Source organism: Eptatretus burgeri, unplaced genomic scaffold (genome assembly GCF_056783735.1).
Source record: "Eptatretus burgeri isolate ZD-2024b unplaced genomic scaffold, Ebu_testis_v1 Ebu_testis_scaffold_155, whole genome shotgun sequence".
In the NCBI taxonomy this organism is placed as follows: domain Eukaryota; kingdom Metazoa; phylum Chordata; class Myxini; order Myxiniformes; family Myxinidae; genus Eptatretus; species Eptatretus burgeri.
This window is the reverse complement of record NW_028222105.1, coordinates 33,579-50,664: the sequence shown is the minus strand read 5'-3', so window position 1 is coordinate 50,664 and position 17,086 is coordinate 33,579. Positions and strand designations below refer to the sequence as shown.

Genomic DNA, 17,086 nt, shown 5'->3' with positions numbered 1-17,086 from the left:
AGGTTGGTACCCGCTGACCCTGTGGGGAAAAAGGGGGTTGGTACCCCGTGGGAAAAAATGGGATTGGTACGAGGGGACCCCGTGGGGAAAAAGGGGGTTGGTACCCGGGGACCCCGTGGGGAAAAAAGGGGATTGGTACCCGTGGACCCCGTGGGAAAAAAGGGGGTTGGTACCCCGTGGGTCAAAAGGGGGTTGGTACCCGGGGAGCCCGTGGGACCAAAAAGGAGGTTGGTACCCGGGGAGCCCGTGGGAAAAAAGGGGTTTGGCCCTGTGGGAAAAAGGGGGTTGGTACCCCATGGGAGAAAAGGGGGTTGGTACCCGGGGAGCCCGTGGGAAAAAAGGAGGTTGGAACCCAGTGACCCCGTGGGAAAAAGGGGGTTGGTACCCGTGGACCCCGTGGGGAAAAAGGGGGTTGGTACCCAGGGAGCCCATGGGGAAAAAAGGGGGTTGGTACCCGTAGAGAAAAAAGGGTGTTGGTACCTGGGGACCCCGTGGGAAAAAGGGGGTTGGTACCCGGGGACCCCGTGGGGAAAAAAGGGGGTTGGTACCCGTGGACCCCGTGGGGAAAAAGGGGGTTTCTCAACCGCCACCGTTACCTGTGTTTTGTCTTGTGTGTGTGATCTTCAAATTAAAGCGTCCAGCGGTGTTCGATCATCGGATGTGCGCCAAAAAGTGCCGTTCATTTAAACTTGCATTCTGATTCTCTGTCACCCTCCACTGCTCCTGTCCAGTCTCGGGCTAGGCCAATATCATGTTAAACTTGCTCCATCAGACGCCAACCTTCCAGTCTCACTGCAGAGATTGCAATTTCCAGTCAGACTCGCATACTCGATGACCATAAGCAAATCCCAGAGCCAAACATTTGACAAACTCAGAAACTACCTCCCAGCCCCCGTGTTCTCCCATGGCAAACTATATGTTGCATTTTCAGGTGCAAGAGGTTGGTTACTCCTATATATCATTATCTATCAAAGTGGACAATAATTCCTCACAATGACTATTTAGCAAATAAGACACTCACTCAAAATGTCATCTTCAGGGAGGTCCTTTAGAAAACGAAGGAAAGGTAACCATAGTGCATCACATCCCTAATGACGGCCTCCCCAGCTTCCCATAACATCAACGATTACGGCGCGCAGCACGTCGGGCCCCGTACACGTGCTCACACGGGGATATATGTTTTCCAAATTCACTGGTCCCTCAATTCGCCTCGTTTTTGGCCGTCCGCGCTCTGGTGTTGTACCCGGTGCTGATCGTTTAAACGCCGGTTCCACATCGTGCATCGTCCGCGCTTGGGCGGTTTGCAAAACATGGACCGGTTCTCACACGCAGAGTCCCGCGGAGCCGACGCGGTTTCCGAAATAACTCCGTCCGGCTCAGAAGGCTCGCCACTCCCGTCCGTTACACAACCCCACGACCCCCGTCTGGGTCGGTCCGTGTCCCATTTTCTCACGTGCACTCATCCATGCCATGTCATTTGCACTACTCACACGCTCTGGCACACACTCCGGCACAATCACACTGGGGGCTTGGGTTAGCCCAAGAGATCCCGGGGCCTCTATCCCCCCCAAAGCTCGGCGTGTGCTCTTTCGCACCAGGCAACCGCTCCACCTCACACAGCCTTACCGGACTCACCTCGTCACGGTCTGCCTCGAGGGAGCATATCGTCTCCCCTTGTTCCTGTGGGAGGTTAATCCGACCCTCGCATTGGGTCTCAAAACATTCCACAAGCTCAACCACAATGTCCCTGACCATGACCATTTCTATTTGTGTCTGCTCCTCTTTTATTTTGTACAATTCCTCCCTTTCCCGTTCTATTTCTCCCTGCGTCTCTGTCACCTCCTTTAATTCCTCCTTTATGACCCCCGATTCCTGACCCCTCGTCTCCACCCGTCCGAGTTCACCGGTTTCTCTCTTGACTATCGTGGTTTCACTCGTCACCTCGACCTTACCCGTCGTCATCGTGGTCCGGACACCTTCCACACTCCCCCTCAACTCGGTCATTTCCCCACGTACAGTCCTGATCCTATTTGTAAAATTCCGGTCCACGTTTTTCATTTCGCCATTGACATCTGCGAGCTCCGCCTTCATTTCCTCCTGACCCACCTTCATTTCCTCCTGACCCACCTTCATTTCCTCCTCACCCACCTTCATTTCCTCCTCACCCACCTTCATTTCCTCCTCACCCACCTTCATTTCCTCCTCACCCACCTTCATTTCCTCCTGACCCACCTTCATTTCCTCCTGACCCACCTTCATTTCCTCCTGACCCACCTTCATTTCCTCCTCACCCACCTTCATTTCCTCCTGACCCACCTTCATTTCCTCCTGACCCACCTTCATTTCCTCCTGACCCACCTTCATTTCCTCCTGACCCACCTTCATTTCCTCCTGACCCACCTTCATTTCCTCCTGACCCACCTTCATTTCCTCCTCACCCACCTTCATTTCCTCCTCACCCACCTTCATTTCCTCCTCACCCACCTTCATTTCCTCCTCACCCACCTTCATTTCCTCCTGACCCACCTTCATTTCCTCCTGACCCACCTTCATTTCCTCCTGACCCACCTTCATTTCCTCCTGACCCACCTTCATTTCCTCCTGATCCGCCTTCAGTGTTTGCATATTCCAATCCATTTTTTTAATGTCACCTCTCAGTGTTTGCACATCACTCCTCTGTTGGTTTCGCCCCAGGTCCATGCGCTCCATCATTTGTTTCATTATCTCCATCAACTGGTCCGTGTCCAATGGCTTTGGCGGAGCCGATCTGCGATGATTGGGTGTGGATCCAATCGGGATGACTCGGTCCTCCGTGAGGGAAATTTCATGCAGGGGGTCTTCAAGCATTGTTATAGACGTGGTTGCCCCCATTACCTCTGGATCTGGCTGCAGGGAAGGATCTCCCTCAAAACTATTGTCCTGAGCTACGGAGTCCTCTAACATTGTAATCTCAAAACCCACCTGAACCAGCTCATCTTGGTCCGCCATGGTCCGTACTGAATATTAAATAAAATTTCAATCCTGCTCTTAATTTCGGGAGGAGAGTGGGGGGGGGGGTGTTGCTAAGCACACCCCTGGCTCGAATCCCGTTCCAGATAACAAATTGTTGCGGGTTCGAATCCTGTAAATTTTTTTAGGGGTCCGTACCATTCCTGACACCAAACTTGCGGGTTCGATGCCCCCCGCAGAGGGGTGGGCAGGGGAGTGCCGGAGGCCCCCGCAGAGGGGCGGGCGGGGGAGTGCCTGAGGGGAGTTCTGCAACCAGACGATTCTGCAACTGGTCCAGACGGCATCAGCCCACGTGTCCCCTGCCATCTGCTTGGAAATCAACAAACATTACCGCATAAAAAAGGTGCAACTGCAGACCAATCAGCCTTCTCACAATCATCAGCAAGGTACATTGCATCGTCGCTTCAGACATTGAATCCTTCCTCTTCGCCAATGGCTTGATTTTCGATCATCAATTTGGATTCAGACCAGGTCACTTTACCATAGATACGCTTCTGCTCTCCCAACAAAGGATGGAGGTCCTCAATGAAAGACATAAAATCAGAGCCGTATCCCTCGACATATCGCGTGCTTTTGACACGGTCTGGAATCTCACATTGCTCACCAAACTCTTCTTCGGTATCCAAGGCAATCTCCACTCCCGTCTGTGGACTTCCTCTCCTATCGCAGTCAAGGTGTGGGACTTAATGGCTCTCTCTCTCTCATCTCCTCTTCCCATCAAGGCTGGAGTTCCTCAAGGCAACGTTCTGGGTCCTGTGCTTTTTCTGGTTTACATCAATGATCTCTCAGACTCCAGAATATCCTATGTATTTCTTTGCTGATGACTCCAGTCGCAACATCTCTCATCCCTCCGATTAGTAGGCAGCAGCCCCTTCTTCACTCGCTACAGACTTGGGTAAAATCACAAACTGGTCAAACATTTCGAACATGTCTTGCAATCCCGACAATTCTCACACTCTCACTATCTCTGCAAAAGGAACTTCTGGAAAACCGCACATCTAACAACAATCTACTTGAAGAAGTCCTTTAATTCAAGATTCTGGGTCTCACGATCTGCCATAATCTTTCCTGGGAAAGTCTACATTTCCAAGCTGGTCTACAAAGGTCACCTCTGACTGGGCATCGTATGTTATTGCAAAGTTCCTCCTTGGCCAACCTGAGTTTCTTACCACATACAAAGCTTTCATCCGCAGTCTGATGGAGTTCTGCTTTCCCCTCTGGGCTGGAGCTCCTGCCTCTCACCTTGCTCGGCTTTTCGCTGTGGAAACCAAGGCTTTTGGGATCACTGGTGTCTCCGACGATGAAGCTGAATTGTTGGGTCTCTCAATCTCACCGCAGGAAAGTCAGTGGTCTTTCTGTCTTCCACCATCTACTCTCCGGCCTTGCCCCCCACTCCCTGCTCTGTCCCTCCTATATTTCTGCAGGGCATTCAAGGTGTGCCAAAAACTCTCTTCTGGTGAAACTGCCAAAATCAAGATCCACTGCTCACCTTCACAGTTTCGTTCTTTTCCTGACTCTGGAACAAACTCACACACTCTGTTCAATTCCACTCCTCCCTCCAGGTCTTCAAACAACTGTTCAGCACCATCTTTTATCTTCCCTCATCCAAAACCTTCATCTTTTGTAACCCCGTTAATCCACCCTAAACCCACCTCCTTCAAATTGAAAGTCCCTGTAATGTCCATCTTGCATTCCCCATGTTTCCCGCCCCATTCCACAGATCTCCTAATGTCTCTGTTCCCCATTGTTTTGTGCTTCCCTCTCCCACCTCTCTTGCCTCATGCCCCCCCCTTGTTATATGTTTATATGTATGAGGTCTAAAACAAGCCTCGACAATGCAAACAAAAAACCTGTTTTAATGGACATGTGTTCACAGTATCACCATTTCTTACATATGAGTGACATACAAGGGCTTCATTGCGGTCGGTAATAGCACTAATATCAATGATACGGTACACGTGAGTGCGATTGTATGTGTGTATATATGTGTGTGTACATGTGTTTGAGTGGATTCATGTTTGTGTAAATGTTTGTGTGTGTGTAAATGTGTGTATATGCATGTTTGTGTGTGTTTGTGTGTGTGTGTGTGTGTGTGTGTGTGTGTGTGTGTGTGTGTGTGTTTGTGTGTGTTTGAGAGTGTGTGTGTATCCACCTCCATTTTGGTGAAGGGTCATGTTTGTTTGAACAAGTTGTGAAGTTTTCTTATTCTCGGAGTTTTGTTCCGATGGATATTTTCAGTATCGTCACTGAACCCCAGACAGTCTCCAACTGCAGTTAGTTTGTAGTAATATTCATTCCCAGAGATATTTGGGAAGATCTAACAGAGGTTCTTCTTCATCACTCCAGTTGCTGTGGCTGTCACTAACACGATGTCGACACTCTTCAACTTCCAGGTTATTTTGACTTCATTTTCCAGATCCCGGCATTTGGTCATTTCCCTGATAACACGGGATTCACACCGAGATTGCTGGGTCCTCGCACCTCTGTTGTATCTTCATGTGTATTTTTTGATGACGAGATAAAGATGATGAAGAAGCAAACGCCTTGTCACAAACAGAACACTTGTGGGGTTTATCCACGGAATGCATTCGTTCATGTTGATGTAAAGATGATGAACCAGTAAATGCCTTGTTGCACACAGAACACTTGTGGGGTTTATCCCCGGAATGTACTAGTTCATGTTTACGTCAATTTAATGTTTGAGAAAATGCCTTGTGACAAACAGAACACTTGTAGGGTTTACACCCTATATGTATTCTTTCATGTTTATGTAAAGTTGATGATTGCGTAAACACCTTGTTACACACAGAACACTTGTAGGGTTTATCCCCGGAATGTATTCGTTCATGTTGATGTAAATTTGATGATTGATTAAACACCTTGTTACACACAGAACACTTGTGGGGTTTACACCCAGAATGTATTCGTTCATGTTTATGTAAATTTGATGATTGATTAAACGCCTTGTTACACACAGAACACTTGTGGGGTTTACACCCTGTATGTATTCGTTCATGGTTATGTAAATTTGATGATTGATTAAACGCCTTATTACACACAGAACACTTGTGGGGTTTACACCCTGTATGTATTCGTTCATGTTGATGTAAATTTGATGATTGATTAAACGCCTTATTACACACAGAACACTTGTAGGGTTTAACCCCGGAATGTACTCGTTCATGTTGATGTAAAGTTGATGATTGCGTAAACACCTTGTTACACACAGAACACTTGTAGGGTTTATCCCCGGAATGTATTCGTTCATGTTGATGTAAAGTTGATGATTGCGTAAACACCTTGTTACACACAGAACACTTGTAGGGTTTAACCCCGGAATGTACTCGTTCATGTTGATGTAAAGTTGATGATTGCGTAAACACCTTGTTACACACAGAACACTTGTGGGGTTTAACCCTGGAATGTACTCGTTCATGTTGATGTAAAGTGGATGAATCACCAACTGCCTTGTGACACACAGAACATATGTAGAGTTTATCCGTGGAATGTATATTTTGGTGACGATGTGAATTTGATGAAGTAGTGAACGCCTCATGATAAACGAAACACTTGAAGAGTTTCTCGTTTGCTTGGATCTGCTTGATCACCTGCAAACAACTTTTGTGGTTGTTGAAAGAGACGCTGCTCGATTTGTCATTGTCCTGACAAGATGGTATTTTCTGATTGAAATATTCTTCTGTGTTGAACTGGGTAGAGTTGGTAAAAGAAATGATTTTCATTTCTTTGTCTGAAAAGACAATGAAACACAAAATTAACTGGACAGAATCGAAAAATGCATCATCACAACCCCACCCCCACCCCACCCCCCCCGTAAACCCCCATAATCAGTGCAGATTTTATGGTCGATAAACTTTGGTTCATCACAAGTGAAGAATGTTGTGGTCAAGTTTCATTGAAATTGTTTGTGTAGTTTCGGAGAAGAAAGCAAATAGGCTCTGTCGATATCGATTTTTTTACTCTCTCGATGAACTCTTGGGGTCAGAGTTGGGATATCGATATTATTTTTTTTTAAATAATAATTAACTCATTAAATTTAAAAGCAAGTTCCAAAAATACGCAATGGTCCAACGGTCCATTATGTATTCATATATGAAATACACATCATTTACGCACGGTAATTTTTCAAAGTATTCCGACACGGGGATTCCCCCCCCCACCCATAATGAGAACTGTTATTTTACTTCCAACTTCAACTTGTATTAAAAATTATTTTGTTTGAATGGGATTAAGGGTGATAAAGACATTAAAAATGTTGCCAATTAAACTTGATTGATAAATAACTTGAAAAAGTAAAAGTTTTTTTATGATAAAGCACAATGTATTGTTATATTGTTGCGGGGCCAGGTATCGGCTGCGAGCACGACCGCTAGATGGAGCAGTAGAGTCCGCTCGACGGATCGCCCGGAATTTAGATCGTACATTTTCAGTAAACTCCGAAAAAGTACGGGTCCCTTATCGGACCGTGAATCGTCAATATTTCTGCCACGTGGTACAGGGTTATTTGCCAATCTTAAAAATACCTAGATTTCCACGTGCCGATTTACCGAGTCTCCACGCCCTCGACGACACCCGTATGGAATGAGCCACTTAGCGTACTCGAACTGCATGCGAGCTGAGCGGTTTATCGCCGAGATCCGGCGGTCCAAATGTCCCTTTACAGCGGCAATAGCCTGGCTAATTTTCCAACACGCAGCATGCCAAGCCAATGGAGGAAAAGACACGAACGAGCGGATACATTTCACAAATGGGGATTTTTATTTTACAATAATAATTGAGGAACGAGGGAAGCACGCAAGAGCAGAGTTAAACCGATTAAAAGAAATGCACGTATGTACAGCATGGCACTTATACAATTTCCTACTTAACTGACTGGCGCCACAAACACACATACGCACACACATAAAAGAATTGGACCAAACTGGTCTTGATTGAGGCCTGTCTCGGACCTGTCCGCCTCGTGCGGTCTGCAAGGACCAGGTCCTCGGGGCAGAACTGGACCCCCAGCACGATCCAGACACCCTCACGACCAGGCTCCAGGCAAACGGAAGTCGGCAGGGCGAAGGCTGGCAGGAGAAGACCCTCCGTTGCACCGACCACTCCGTGCGCAGACGCTTTCGCACTCAACCACCTTGCGCACAGATGCTCACTTCCTTGCCAGAACTCTCCGAACCTGTGCGCGCTTCTTGCCAGAACCAGAACTCTCCTCACACGTGCAGACCGCGCCAAAAATTATACCCCCATCTTCACAGGGGGGGGCGCCTCCTCGCGACCCTCCTTCTCTCACCGGCTGGTTTTGGCGTGCAAATTGCTCTTCGTTTCTCACTTGCCGGTTTTGGCACGCAAATCGCTCTTCGTCTCTCTCAATGGCCAAAACGGGCGGCAAGCTCCTTTATTGGCCCGGGGGCGTGGGGACGTCACGCGGAGCCCTTTCCTCCTGTCGCGGGATCTGATTGGCCGGGGCTGAACACTCTATCTGGCTCAGGCGGAGCCAGCCTGAGGTGCTGAGCTTCCTGGTTGGACAAGGAGCACGCCCCTGCCCTTCTGTGCGGAGTCTCGATCTGAGGTGATGAGGTTCCTGTGTTGGACAAGGGGGCCCGCCCCTGCCCTTCTGGGCGTAGTGTCGATCTGAGGTGAAGGTAATCTCCGCCCCCGTACGTGATCGAACACACGTAGACAATGGCGTCGAGCCGAGCGAGGGGAGGATGGATGACGCTGGCGTTGATGGTGGTGTAAAAATATACGAAAAGAAAACCTGACTATTAAAATAACTCCACAGTGCAGGAACATTTAATTACCCATTAGACTCGGGTCGGGACCCTAACTGGCAACACGTACTTAAATATAACTGATCTATAGGACCTGTATGTTGAGTGCAGTAAACTTCCAAATCCATAACAATATCTCTTTCATGGGAAATGCATTCAAACACAACATGATTATTACATTGATGTGCTCGAACATGTATCGAGTGTATATATATATATATATATATATTTTTTTTTTTTTTATATATATATATTTATATATTAATATGTATACACATATATGTGTATATATTTACATTTTAAGTGACCGTATATCTCTTGACTGTATTGGAAGGTTATCAGTCTGATAAGTAAAAACACCCATCTTCCCTGAGTTAGTGTCCTCCTCCAGCCGCTCGTGACAGTTGGTGCAGCCCAGTGGACTTCCTTCACCCATACCACCACAAGTCAATGGCACACGTGGAAGGGTAGACCCAACAGTAACGGGACAGGCGGCAGGATGGGCCAGGAGGGCTGCAAGTTTGTCACGACCTGTGAGTCCGTCGGGGACTCCGCCAACATCGCGAGATGGTCCTTCTCGCCGAATGAAACGCACAACGGGGCCAGGCTGCAGGGCCGAGTCATGCTCCAAATGCAGGTCTAATGGCGCAATATTGGACAATCACATCAGAGCAGTCGTCAGACCCCGTCTACCCTTGGGCACCACTGTGCGAACCGTCCGACATCTCTGCTGGGATGTCAGTGTCACGCCGCTCGTGGCCGTGTCCATCGGTATGAACCACGTGCGTCCCAGTCACCACATCCAGCACCGCACGAGACGGTGGGAGACCGGTCGCAGCTGCAGCCAAGTAGCGACCTCCTGGGACGTCACAAAGACGGCAGGCTCGGTCAACGAGGGCAGTCCACTCTCCGGGTGGGTTGGGATTGGAGTGCTATTGGTGTCGACACCGAGACCGTCCATCTCGGGTTCAGACCCAGATGCTGCAACACTCCACCACAGCGGAAGTGTTGTTGTGGTGGAGTGGGGTGTAGGACAGACTCGTCGTAATACAAAGCAGAATGAGTAAACAAACTGGCTTTGATGAACTCAACGGTTCTTCGGACATAAACGGATTATTTGCGGGATCGGCAGTGACGTCACACTGCGTCACCTTATCGTGTCACTTCCTGATTCCTCTGGAAGAACCATGTGGGGTGAAATTGTGCGAACAACACATTTGTGTGTCCACAGAGTGGATTGGGATTTGAATGATTCATGGTGAATAACATACCTCCCCCAGGATGAACAGTTTACGTTTTGTATCCCACCGATAGGCTGGATCTGCTGACCTGAACCAAAATTTAATTGGCTTGTTATTGTCATCTGACCAACTCATCCACCAAGTTTTGTGAAAATCCATCCACAACTTTTTTTTCAGGGTTCTAAAGCGTGTAACGGGATCTGCAGGGTCTGCAGGGTCTTGGGCTTCTAAAGTGTCTTTGGGTCTAAGGTCTGAAAGGCTCTAAAGGGTCTTCAAGGTTATTTGGGATATTGAGGGTTGAAAGGGCCAGAGGGATCTTCAGGGTCTTAAAGGCTCTACGGGTTTGAAAGTCTTCGGGGTGTTTCGGTTTTTAAATGTACTTAGGGTTGTAAAGGGTCTAAACTCTAAAGGGTCTTCAGGCCATAGAGGGTTTTAGGGGTCTTATGGGGTCTTGGGGTACTTCAGTATCCAATGTAATTCATAAACATACGTTCTTTGTGGACAAACAAACAACCAGACAGAAAAACAAATCAGAATAAGACATCGTGCAGAGCACGATACTTGGAAAATCCGCCCCCTCTCCAAAGGTTGCCGTGGATACCTCAAATTGTCCATTTCATGAGGATTAAAATTGACAATCTGAATCAAAGCTCAGGTCAATGGGACGAAAATGGATTATTTTTCAGATTGAAATTGATGATTTTAGAAGTTTCACCTTCAGTTGAACTTTGACCTGTTGACCTCAAAAATAGTTTCCCAATTCAGTGACGCAATATATCAATCCTGTTCAAATATCAAATCAATCAGATGAAAAATGACAATTTTAGAAACTTGACCTGAAGATGACCTTTGACCTCAAAATCAATTGGATTCTCAGATGAGACTACCTCCACAACTTGGTAAAGTTCCATGAGGATCGGTTTGGAATTGTGACCTGTCGGTGATTAACAAAGGGACCGAATGATCAATATATTTAACATCACTCACAGACACCTGGCAAAATTCGGGACAGAACATACCTGTCCGCCAGGTGGAAGAGGTAACATTTTGTCTGCCACTGATAGGACGGATCTGGATCCGGACTTGAACCAGAATCGAATCGTCTTGTTATTGTCACCGAACCAACTCATCCACCGATCTTCAACATAACTCATCCACAACTTATTGAAATATCATGATGTACATCGTTTTTGGTCCTCGTCTCTCCATGGTGAAGAATTACTTCCGGGATTAAAAACATTCCCGGATCCGGATTCGGATCAGATCTTCACCAAAATCGAATCAATTTGTCCTTGTCACACACCGAACCTGTTCACCAAACTCCGTCCAAATCCATCCACAACTCCTTAACATATCCTGTTCACAGCTCACCAAACCCCCCAACCCCCCCCTCCCGGATCCCTCTCCTCACCGGACCGACTTTGCTGATCCTGACAGTCGAGGGATTGTGATGCGGTCAGTAACGTGTCCATGATGTACATCGCTGGTTATTCAAATGGAGGATCCCGGATCTCAGGGGTTCCCCGTGTCCCCCTCCAATCCATCACAGCTCCCTCCAAGGACCGATTTCCTTTGATCTGCGATGCACTCGCGACCTGAGGCCCGACCTCCCCAAACGAACTGCATACTCCCTCATCCCTCCCCTCCTCGAGTGCGGAACCGGGCCAAAACCCTGTCATTAGGTCTCAGGGAAACGAACCTCCCAACATTCCGTTCTCTCGTCCCCACTCCCCGACTTTGAGGGTTCGTCGCGATCAGGGGCCACACAGAGGAAGGTGAAGCACAAAACTTTACCGGATTGTCCGCAAAATGGCGGAAGGGGTGAGTGTGACGAGGATCACGTGGTGTCAAAACAGCGGGCGAGTAACAAAATCCGGAAAGGACATTTGGATTCGGAGCGACTTTTATCGGTATCTCTTTTCCCAGGCGAACATTAAAACAATTAATGAATTCAACTGAACGGGAAAACTCGTCTGGGCTGAGTTTTTCTCCCACAACGGGAAAAGTGGGTAAAAGTACCCGTTCCACAGAACTCCCATGACCCCATTCACGCCGCAATCCCCTCCCCCAGACCCACCATCACCCACATTCACCCCTCCCCCAGAGCCACCATCACCCCTCCCCAAGACCCACCATCACCCCGATGAACCCCTCCCCCAGACCCACCATCACCCACATTCACCCCTCCCCAGAGCCACCATCACCCCTCCCCAAGACCCACCATCACCCCCATGAACCCCTCCCCCAGACCCACCATCACCCACATTCACCCCTCCCCCAGAGCCACCATCACCCCTCCCCAAGACCCACCATCACCCCACGTACCCCTCACAATAAGATCCAAACACGTTGAGATCTCCATCCAAGCTCATCGAGCACCAGATCAACTGTGAAAATGTTGAACAACTGGAAACTTCAAATATAAACGGTCGATGACCAAGAGACAAGAAACGAACCAGCTCTCTGACTTTCAGCCAACAAAGAAAGTTTCGCTGTCGGGTCACGTGGGGAGAAGATTCATAACGTTTGAATCACATTGATGAGAAAATGTTTTTCTCTCTGACTTGTTGCTGTTGTTGGGTTCTTGGTGGTGGAACAGTGGTCGCTATTTGGAATGTGCACCCATTGATCAGAGAGCTGCCGGACCGCACCCACATCTGTCCCTTGACATCACCCACAATGACACCAAGCCGATGTTATATGGCCGCCATCTTGGTTTTCTGGTGGGCCGAACACATTAGCCCTGGAGGCCTCTGCTGATTATACACTGCCTGGGTTTGTGTTTTTGCATCCTCGGTTGTGACCACAGTGCGGTCATTTGTCACTTGGTTTAAAAAAAAAATTTAAGTCTGGGTAAGTGTGAAAAGAAAAAAATTAAAATGTCGTTAACCGAGTGAATCATCCGACGACTGGCTACGACTACCAACGGTACAACATCCAGCTATAATTCCAGCAGTGTGTGTGTGTGTGTGTGTGTGTGTGTGTGTGTGTGTGTGTGTGTGTGTGTGTGTGTGTGTGTGTGTGTGTGTGTGTGTGTGTGTGTGTGTGTGTGTGTGTGTGTGTGTGTGTGTGTGTGACCGGTTTCCGAACAACCACTGGTCCGATCTAATTTAAACTTGCCAGCTATATTGCTGAGGACCCGAGGATGTGCCTTTTCAAGGTTTGATATTAATCGGACAAGTGCTTTCCCCAAGTTATGGCCATTTATTTAACAACCAATGACAGAACACGTTGCTGCGTAGGCGTGGCCGATGGGGAAGAGATCCTCAACCGCGTTCCCCTTTACGGGTTACAACGTACGGCCTTCCAGACTTCCGGATAGTGATGACACTGCATTCTAATAATTTCTCGATTTCTTATACGCATTTATAGATAAACACAATGCCCCAATCCAGTCGTCGTTTACGAGAGCGAAGGAACGGCCTGTGTGGTTGTTTGTAAGTTTATTTATTTTCCACTTACAGCCACGCACGTACGGGCACGCACGTACGGGCACGCACATACGGCCACGCGCTTACAGGAACATGAGAGCGAAGGAACGGCCTGTGTGGTTTTTGTTTCTGGCACGTGGTTTGAAAGTTTTTATTTTTATTTTTTATTTTTTTTTGCACGTACGGCCACGCACTAGTTTATCAAAATGTGACAACTCCAATACTTCCATCGCTCAGGATCCGGGAAGACTCAGTGGATAGTAAGAACGTGTCCCCCCTCCCCCCCCCTTGCACGGCCAGGGCCCTCAAGACCTTTTCCTTCATCTGTATGGAGCTGTTCGGCAATCCCTGTGGCTTAGAACCTCCATAGGTCAAGCATTCCAGACATTCTGGACGATTCTGTGCTTCCAACTTTGCGGCATCAGTTTGGGGAAGGCCTTTTTCTGTTTCAGTGTGACAATGCCCCCATGCACAAAGCAAGGTCCATACAGAAATGATTTGTCGAGATCGGTGTGGAAGAACTTGATTGGCCTGCACAGAGACCTGACCATCGATCACGTTTGGGATCAATTGGAAAACCGACTGCGAGTCAGACATAATCGCCCAACATCAATGTCCGACCTCACTAATACTCTTGTGGCTGAATGGAAGCAAATCCCCGCAGCAATGTTCCAACATCTGATGGAAAGCCTTGCCAGAAGAGTGGAGGCCGTAAAAGCATCAAAGGGAGACCAACTCATATCGATGCCCATTGTTTTGGAATGAGACGTCGGACGAGCAGGTGTCCACATACTTTTAGCCATGTAATGTTTGTCGATAGGCCACAGAAAGCACCACAAGGTCCACGCATTGCACTCAGACAGCTGATCTGGGCTGGACAACAAATCTGAAACGATACAAACGTGGGTTTCCGTTCTTTATAACGTTTCATATCTATTTGGAGGCATCACAGTCATTTTCAATCGGGGAAATATACATTTTATATCTGTCTTGATATCACCCTCCCTGTCCTCCGCCCCCTCCGCCCACGACCGCTCCTCGTGTAATCCTTCACATGATGAAAACATATGTGGACATCTAATCCTTCACGTGATGGAAACATACATGGACATGTAAACCTTCACATGATGGAAACGTATGTTCATGTAATTCTTCACATGTGAAAACATGTATGTACATGTAATCCTTCACATGATGAAAACATGCATGTACATGTAATCCTTCACATGATGAAAAAATGTATGTACTTATAATCCAACACATGATGGAAACATGTATGTACATACAATCCTTCACATGATGGAAACATTCATGGACATGGAATCCTTCACATGATGGAAACACGTATGTACATGTAATCCTTCACATGATGGAAACATTCATGGACATGTAATCCTTCACATGATGAAAACATGAATGTACATGTGTTGGGATTCGTACCTTTTTAAAGCTTTTTGCTTCTTCCCAACTCACTTCACTCACTTGCAGTTAATTAAAACATATTCCTGTTTTCCATTCCAAAGGAACATTGTGTAAGTGGATGTAGGAGTAACTTCACATCCTCCTTATCTTGCTTAATACACAGGTGTTGAAAGGACAGAAGCCAGTTGGTAAACAGTTGGTCCTGGGATGAAAGGAAGGACGATTATGTAATGGAATTTGTTGGAGATAAAACCATGTATATATATATATATATATATATATATATATATATATATATATATATATATATATATATATATATATATATATATATATATATATATATATATATATATATATATATATATATATATATATATATATATATAAAATATATATATATATATATATATATATATATATATATATATATATATATATATATATATATATATATATATATGAGGGAGTGACTCAACTATTCGGACAGAGCACTCTCCGGGTAACCTCAATTGCTAATTGGTGTTCCTGGTGTTTCCTGCTCTCCATACGGCCACATGTATTGATAGATAATGAACCATTTTCTCTCAAGTACATTGACGTCTTCATGCCTAAGTAAAGGGTGATCCATGCCTTGACATATGTATGTGTGTGTATGTATGTATGTATGTGTATGTAAGTGTGTATGTATGTGTGTATGTATGTGTGTGTGTTTGTATGTGTTTGTGTGTTTGTATGTATGTGTGTAGTATGTATGTGTGTGTATGTATGTGTGTGTTTGTATGTATGTATGTCTGTGTGTGTATGTATGTGTGTATGTATGTGTGGGTATGTATGTGTGTGTTTGTATGTGTGTATGTATGTGTGTGTATGTGTGTGTATGTATGTGTGGGTATGTATGTGTGGGTATGTATGTGTGTGTTTGTATGTGTGTATGTATGTGTGGGTATGTATGTGTGGGTATGTATGTGTTTCTGTGTTTGTATGTGTGTGTATGTATGTGTGTGTATGTATGTGTGTGTTTGTGTGTATGTATGTGTGTGTTTGTATGTATGTGTATGTCTGTGTGTATGCATGTGTGTGTATGTATGTGTGTGTATGTATGTGTGGGTATGTATGTGTGTGTGTTTGTATGTGTGTATGTATGTGTGTGTATGTATGTGTGGGTATGTATGTTTGGGTATGTATGTGTGGGTATGTATGTGTGGGTATGTATGTGTGTGTTTGTATGTGTGTATGTATGTGTGTATGTATGTGTGTGTATGTATGTGTGGGTATGTATGTGTGTGTTTGTATGTGTGTATGTATGTGTGTATGTATGTGTGTGTATGTATGTGTGGGTATATATGTGTTTGTTTGTATGTGTGTGTATGTATGTGTGGGTATGTATGTGTGTTTGTATGTGTGTATGTATGTGTGTATGTATGTGTGTATGTATGTGTGTGTATGTATGTGTGGGTATATATGTGTTTGTTTGTATGTGTGTGTATGTATGTGTGGGTATGTATGTGTGTTTGTATGTGTGTATGTATGTGTGTATGTATGTGTGTGTATGTATGTGTGGGTATATATGTGTTTGTTTGTATGTGTGTGTATGTATGTGTGGGTATGTATGTGTGTGTTTGTATGTGTGTATGTATGTGTGTATGTATGTGTGTATGTATGTGTGTGTGGGTATATATGTGTTTGTTTGTATGTGTGTGTATGTATGTGTGGGTATGTATGTGTGTGTTTGTATGTGTGTATGTGTATGTAAGTGTGTATGTATGTGTGTATGTATGTGTGTGTTTGTATGTGTGTATGTGTATGTAAGTGTGTATGTATGTGTGTATGTATGTGTGTGTTTGTATGTGTGTATATGTGTGAGATATCCAACAAAGTTATTCTTGTTTTGTATTTTTAATTTTCTAAAATGTGTATAATTTGTTTTTCTTTTGGAAGTTGTGCGTTGCGGTGTGAAAATAAAGGTGGAAAAATTCTGAGTTAATCGATCTATAATTCCAGCAATGTGTGTGTGTGTGCGTGCGTGTGTGTGTGTGTGTGTGTGTGTGTGTGTGTGTGTGTGTGTGTGTGTGTGTGTGTGTGTGTGTGTGTGTGTGACCGCTGTTTCTCGACAACCACTGGTCCGATCTCATTGAAACTTGCCAGGTATATTGCTGGGGCCCTTAGGATGTGCCTTTTCAAGGTTTGATATTAA

The 17,086-nt window shown here is 46.0% G+C and overlaps 1 protein-coding gene across 1 annotated transcript in view; it reads right to left on the bottom strand.

The window, feature by feature from the left end:
• Positions 1-4,845: 4,845 nt before the first annotated feature.
• LOC147007463 (uncharacterized) overlaps positions 4,846-17,086 on the bottom strand; it is a 28,618-nt gene continuing 16,377 nt past the window's right edge. The window contains exons 2-3 of the mRNA XM_085867101.1: positions 11,448-11,513; positions 4,846-6,757 (exon numbers count right to left, since the gene is read on the bottom strand). Of these exons, the coding sequence (XP_085723227.1) occupies positions 5,697-6,757; positions 11,448-11,513 (1,127 nt within the window). The 3' untranslated portion in view covers positions 4,846-5,696. The remainder of the gene's footprint in view (positions 6,758-11,447; positions 11,514-17,086) is intronic.